The sequence below is a fragment of the Triticum aestivum genome, chromosome 3D, assembly GCF_018294505.1.
Source record: "Triticum aestivum cultivar Chinese Spring chromosome 3D, IWGSC CS RefSeq v2.1, whole genome shotgun sequence".
Lineage (NCBI taxonomy): Eukaryota > Viridiplantae > Streptophyta > Magnoliopsida > Poales > Poaceae > Triticum > Triticum aestivum.
In genome coordinates, this window is record NC_057802.1 from 419,543,187 (window position 1) to 419,550,392 (window position 7,206).

The 7,206-nt window shown below is 51.7% G+C and overlaps 1 protein-coding gene across 1 annotated transcript; it reads right to left on the minus strand.

Moving 5' to 3' along the window:
* Positions 1–5,558: 5,558 nt before the first annotated feature.
* Positions 5,559–6,726, minus strand: LOC123074803 (protein STRICTOSIDINE SYNTHASE-LIKE 10). The gene has a single exon (XM_044497547.1). The coding sequence runs from the start codon at positions 6,597–6,599 to the stop codon at positions 5,559–5,561; it is 1,041 nt and encodes a 346-aa protein (XP_044353482.1). The 5' UTR covers positions 6,600–6,726.
* Positions 6,727–7,206: the final 480 nt, after the last annotated feature.

Consider the following 7,206-nt stretch of genomic DNA (forward strand, 5'->3'; position numbering starts at 1 on the left):
TGTCGTCCGCCGGGTGCCGCCGCTCCCGTTGCCGCCAGCCGCCAGCCGGGAGCCGCCGTTCCCGTTGCCCCGCCAGGCTCCTCTGCCTCCGTCAGGTGCCCGGGCGGCTCCTTCCCGTCGCCCCGCCCGGCTCCTCTACTTCCGCTCGGTGCCCGGGCAGCTCCGGATCGTTCGCCCCTCCCGCCAGTTCGATCCCCTCCTGATCGGCTGGGCTGCCATCTGTGGTCTGCTGCGCCGTTGTCCTCGTTCGGATCTTTGCAAAAAAAAATGTCTACTGCCTCGGGCTTTGTCACTGTCCCTCGCTGTCCGGTGATCTTCGACGGTACTAACTACACCGAGTTCGCTGGCTTCATGCGCATTCACATGCGTGGCATCCGTCTCTGGGGTGTTTTTTCTGGCGAGGTCTGCTGTCCGCCACGTCCGGTTCCTCCGGTGGCCCCTACTCCGCCGACTCCACTGGTTCTTTCTCCGGATGCTAATCAGGCCGCCAAGGATGCGGCTAAGGTTGCTGATGAGGCTGCTGATCGTGCCTATGATGAGAGGGCTCTGGCTTATGAGGAGGCTCTTCAGACTTATCATGGTGCTTTGTCTGTTTACACCCAGTGGCTTGATGATGATGCTCGTGCTGCCGCTGTTCTCACTGCTAGTGTTCTGCCTCAGTTTGCTTCTGAGTTTCTGGGTCTTCCTACTGTCTTCCAGATGTGGACCTGTCTTCGTCAGCGCTATGAGCCCTCTGGTGATACCTTATACCTGTCTGTAGTTCGTAGGAGCATGCTCTTCAGCAGGGTGACTCTACTGTTGATGACTTTTATGCACAGAGTTCTGCTATCTGGCGCCAGCTTGATTCTCTCCGCAGTGCTGGTTGTCGTACTTGCCCCTGCTGCCAGGCTGTCCAGGCCGATTTGGAGTTTCATCGCGTCTACGAGTTCCTGTCTCGGCTTCGTAAGGAGTTTGAGCCCCGGCGTGCTCAGTTGCTTGCTCGTGGCCGTATTTCTCTCATGGAGGCGCTTTCAGAGATTCGTGCTGAGGAGACTCGCCTACGTGGTGCTGGTTTGCTGGAGGTTCCCTCTGTGCTTGCTACTCGGGTTTCTTCCACTCCACCTGCTGCACCGCCCCATTCTCGCTCGAGTGCTCCGCCGCTCTTACCCACTCCTTCTGGAGGCTCAGGTCGCCCCCGTTCACATTGTGACTACTGCAAGAATGATAGTCATATTGAGTCCCAGTGCTACACCAAGCGGAAACACCTACGCAAGGCGCGATCATCAGGGACTGCGTCATCTCCCCCGCCAGCTTCAGCCATTGCTTTGACCGAGCAGGATATTCTGAGACTTAAGCGTCTGCTCGCGGCTTCAGGTTCTTCCTCGACGGGTACTGCTGGTTCTGTGACTGATGCTTCCCGCACTGAGCACCCGCCCTCTACACAGTCAGGTACATCCCCATGGGTTCTGGACTCTGGAGCTTCTTTTCATATGTCTTCTCATTCTTCCGCTTTGTCTTCTCTTCGCTCGCTGGATTCTCCTGTTCATGTCTTCACTGCTGATGGTACTCCACTTTCTGTTGCTAGTAGAGGCCATCTTTCTACTCCTTCTTATTCTGTTCCTGATGTTGCTCATGTTCCTCGACTTACCATGAATTTGTTTTCTGCCGGTCAACTTACTGATTCTGGTTGTCGTGTCATCCTTGATGTTGACTCTTGTTCTGTCCAGGATCGTCGCACGCACACTCTGGTTGGGGCTGGCCCTCGCCGCCGTGATTCTCAGGGTCTTTGGGAGTTGGACTGGCTTCATGTTCCTTCCGCTGCCACCACCATCGCCAGTTCCTCCGCTGCTGTCGCTTCTGTTACTGGTTCCTTCAAGCAGTGGCATCATCGACTTGGTCATCTGTGTGGTTCTCGATTATCGTCTTTAGTTCGTCGAGGCCTTCTGCGGTCTGTCTCAGGAGATGTCTCTTTAGAGTGTCAGGGTTGTCGTCTTGGCAAGCAGATTCAGCTACCATATTCTCATAGTGCGTCAGTGTCTCAGCGTCCTTTCGATTTAGTCCATTCTGATGTATGGGGTCCGGCTCCTTTCCCTTCGAAAGGTGGTCATAAATACTATATTATTTTCATTGATGATTTTTCTCGTTACACATGGCTTTATTTCATGACTTCACGTAGCGAGGTGTTGTCTATTTATAAGCGTTTTGCTGCCATGGTTCATACTCAGTTCTCTTCCCCCATTCGTGTTTTTCGTGCTGACTCTGCTGGTGAGTATATCTCTAAGATGTTGCGTGGTGTCCTTGCTGAGCAGGGTACTCTTGCCCAGTTCTCTTGTCCTGGTGCTCATGCTCAGAATGGTGTGTCTGAGCGCAAGCATCGTCACCTTCTTGAGACGGCTCGTGCTATGATGATCGCCGCCTTTCTTCCGCCTCATTTTTGGGCCGAGGCTATCTCCACTTCTGTCTATCTCATCAACCTTCAGCCATCTGCTGCTTTGCAGGGTGGTGTTCCTTTTGAGCGTCTGTTTGATCGCTCTCCCGATTATTCGATGCTTCGTTTGTTTGGTTGTGTTTGCTATGTTCTTCTTGCCCCTCGCGAACGCACCAAACTGACCGCTCAGTCTGTTGAGTGTGTCTTCTTAGGCTACAGTGATGAGCATAAGGGCTATCGTTGTTGGGATCCTGTCGGTCGTCGGATGCGTATCTCTCGAGATGTGACTTTTGATGAGTCTCGTCCTTTTTACCCACGCCCATCTTCCTCGGTCTTTTCCGTGGAGGATATCTCTTTTCTCACTTTTCCTGACTCCCCTATCACTCCCGTTGCGTCTGTGCCTGTTCGTCCCACTCCCTCTGCTTCTCCACCCCTTGTCGATTCATCGCCACAATCTTCCCCGGTCTCCTCACCTAGCATGTCACCGGATTCTACACCTTCATCTCCGGTGACTTCTTCGTCGCCTCCCCCTGATTCTCCCTTGGCGACTCCTCCTTCTCTTGTTCCATCTCTTCCTCAGCATTACACTCGTCGTTCACGGCCTGTGGATGCTTCCTTGGATGAGTCGTCCTCTTCCTCTCAGCCTACTTATGGCTTGTGTTCTCGTCCTCGTCCGCCTATTGATCGCTTTGGATTTCCCACCGCTGGTGCTGCTGTTCTTGAGCCGACTTCTTACCGTCAGGCTGTTGTTCATCCTGAATGGCAGTTTGCGATGGCAGAGGAGATTGCTGCTCTTGAACGCACTGGTACTTGGAATCTTGTTTCTCTTCCTCCCGGAGTCCGTCCCATCACTTGTAAGTGGGTCTACAAGGTTAAGACTCGCTCCGATGGTTCTCTCGAGCGTCACAAAGCTCGTCTCGTGGCTCGTGGTTTTCAGCAGGAGCATGGTCGTGATTATGACGAGACTTTTGCTCCTGTGGCCCATATGACCACTATTCGTACACTCCTTGCCGTTGCCTCTGCACTCTATATCTCAGCTTGATGTTAAGAATGCCTTTCTTAATGGTGAGCTGCGTGAGGAGGTGTACATGCAGCCACCACCTGGGTATTCTGTTCCTGATGGCATGGTGTGTCGTCTTCGTCGCTCTCTCTATGGCCTTAAGCAAGCCCCTCGCGCCTGGTTTGAGCGTTTTGCTTCTGTGGTCACTACTGCTGGTTTTTCAGCGAGTGTTCATGATCCCGCATTGTTTATTCACCTCTCTCCTCGTGGCCGGACTCTTCTTCTTCTCTATGTTGATGATATGGTCATCACTGGGGATGACCCCGAGTATATTGCCTTTGTAAAGGCTCGTCTTAGTGAGCAGTTTCTTATGTCTCTTGGACCTCTTCGCTACTTTCTTGGGATTGAAGTCTCTTCTACCTCTGATGGCTTTTTTATATCTCAGGAAAAGTATATCCAGGATCTTCTTGCTCGTGCTGCTCTTTCCGACGAGCGCACTGTTGAGACTCCTATGGAGCTCAATGTTCACCTTCGTGCTACTGATGGTGATCCTCTCCCTGACCCGACGCGTTATCGTCATCTCGTTGGCAGTCTTGTCTATCTAGCTGTCACTCGTCCGGACATCTCTTATCCGGTTCATATTCTGAGTCAGTTTGTTTCTGCTCCCACATCGGTTCATTATGGTCATCTCCTTCGTGTTCTCCGATATCTTCGGGGCACGATCTCTCACCGTCTCTTCTTTCCTAGCTCCAGTTCTTTACAGCTTCAGGCCTATGCGAATGCTACGTGGGCTAGTGATCCTTCTGATCGCCGTTCACTTTCTGCTTACTGTGTTTTTCTTGGCGGTTCTCTCATTGCCTGGAAGAGGAAGAAACAGATTGCCGTTTCCCGTTCGAGTGCTGAGGCTGAGTTGCGAGCTATGGCTCTTTTGACGGCAGAGGTGACTTGGTTACGGTGGTTACTTCAGGACTTTGGTGTTTCTGTCACGACACCGACTATGCTCCTATCTGATAGTACAGGTGCTATTAGCATTGCGCGTGATCCTGTGAAGCATGAGCTCACCAAGCATATTGGTGTTGATGCTTTCTATGTGCGCGCTGCTGTGCAGGATCAGGTCGTTGCTCTTCAGTATGTGCCTTCCGAGTTACAGTTGGCGGATTTCCTGACGAAGGCCCAGACTAGAGCACAACATGGCTTTTATCTCTCCAAACTCAGTGTTGTTCCTCCACCATGAGTTTGAGGGGGGGTGTTAGAGTTATAGTATAAGTCATGTATACCCCTTCGTATTTATCCCGTAGTATAAGGGGTTTCCTGCATATGTACCATACCTGTACGTGTATATATATCGGTCTATGGCCTCATGGGAATACAAGTTGCTTATTCCTAACTGCACACGGGCTTCTCATCGCACCATCACGCCGGCGAGTCTGAGGTGGGCGCCAGGCGGGTCGAGACCATGATGAAATCGTAGAGGACCCGCTGCCAAGATTGTACACCTGCGCCGGGTACTGCGCCACGGCCACCACCATGGAGGCTGGCGACCGAGGTGACGTTCGTGCTGCCGTCCCAAGGCCTCGGCGCCGTCGATCGTTGGGAGGCGCCGACATGGACGAGGGGCCCGCTCCGACACCGTGCTCTACGACGTGTTCATCGCCAACAAGTGATTGACGCACGTACCAAAAGTGTCTCTGTTGAGGGAACGAAAAAACATCTAGACGAGCTGTTGTTTAGTCCAAATCGATTGATCCAGGTTTCAGTCTGTGCCTCCAAACTAATCCATCTTTTGATTTCCCTCCGAATCAAAGTATTATTGCTTTATGTTATACGAGACAGCTCAATATGGCAATCGGCGGCAAATACATCCACCTTCCCACAATCGCTGCACATAAAATGTTCTCCGTGGTACAAACAAACACACCCAACAAGGGGAAATCATCGTCAAAGCATGCATCATATTAATGAACAGTTTGCCGTAACTTACGATTGATAACCTTTCCGTCAATCAACAAAGAAACTCACGATTATTGCAATCAATCAAATAAAAAAATATTGGTTGGTCTGAGGAACTTAAGACATAGTACACAATAATTTATCAACAATCAATGTGCATAATAAAGATATTACATTTATTTGCAAAACACAAAAAATATTTTAGCCTCCCTGCTTGCGTGTAACTATGCCGACATACGGCAAGTCAATAGAGCCTATGTACAATTTTCCGTTGTCTCTTTCCATCACCTCAGCGGGTTTGACGCGCTTGGGCCCCCTCATCTCTTCAAGTATCTTGCCATCAGCTCCGATCCTCACAGCGAGCAAATGGCTATTGGGGCGAGAGGGCAATTCATTCTTCTCCCCATGTAACGCCACCCAGTAACCTCCCCTTCTGTCAGGCCTCACGTTATCGGGGTAGCCGGGGAGATCGGCAAATGGCTCAGACGTCCCCGCCTTGCTCCCTTTGATCCAGTGCCTCAGCAGTTTGCACGGTCCGGTAGATGCGACGATTAGATGCGTACGGTCGGTGCTGATAGCGACGCCGTTTGCATACGCCAGGCGTGTTTGGAGGACCGCGACGTCACCGGTACGTGGGTCGTACCTCATGAGACGCCCTGTTGAATCCCCTGATCTTGTGACTAGTTCATGATGCGTCCTGTCATAGTTCATAGAACTATCAGTGAAGTAGATTTGACCGGTGACCTGGTCGATGTCAACCCCGTTGGTGAAGCGGAGAGGTTTATCATCAATCGCATTGACCAATACCGTGGCTTCCCCGCCACCAGGACCAATCCGCATGAGTCCCCTGTAGGCGTCAGCCACGTATAGATCCCCAGACTTGTGGTGAAACTGTAAACCGAGCGGCCGGCCACACTGACTCTCCGTGGAAGTTGCTGAGCGGAATATCGAAGCCGTGCACATATCTTCGTCATAGCCAGGGCCATATGCGTAAGTGGTCCAGCCTATCTTGTCCCCGTCCCACCTGAGAATGCGGCCGTCAGAGACGCCGCTATATGGGCCGTGCCCTTGGGCGTCGAAGGCGACACTCTCTGGCCCTTGGAGAAGTCCGTCCGCCAACGGCAGCTGCTGGATCCGGGTGGCGTCCAAGCTGGTGGCCGCCATTGCGCCGGACGTGAAGATCATGACGAGCAAGACGACTGCGATCGTCGCCTTGACGAACCGGCTCATGCAGCAGCCCATTGTTTCGCTAACTTGCTTGGTCGATCTCGCGTTCGCACGTGGTTGTTGTTGGCTTCAGCACTCGAATCCTCCCCGACGGATTTCCTTCTATCTGCTCTCCTCGATGTTCTGGTTCTCTTTTTTTGTCTCGTCGATGTTCTGGTGGAGGAAATCGGGTGGGGGTCTCGCCTTTTATATTCGTACGTGACGGTATCTGGTGCCCCGACTCGGCTACGAGTTTCGAGTACGACTCGGCTACTCGTTTCCTCTCGTAAAAATCGTGGACCAAAACAACGGCTGCATGTTTTGCGGAAACGACCCAGCCCACGATTCAATCTTTTTTTTGAGAAATCTTAGCCCACGATTTAATTTTTTTTGAGACAATCTTGTGAAGCTTTATTTAAACTGCATCAATGTTTACAGAGATAAAAGATAAATTGCCGGGGTGTCCTAACCAAACATAGCGGCCCACCCCTAACTTCAAAGCATGCTTCGCTAGATTGTGAGCTTCGAAATTCGAGCTCCTAAACTCATGCACAATGTTACAGACCCCAAAAGTGGCTTTATGCTCCGTGATTTCATGTAGAATAGCATCATAGCTAGTTGGATTCCTTCGCTTGAGATCATC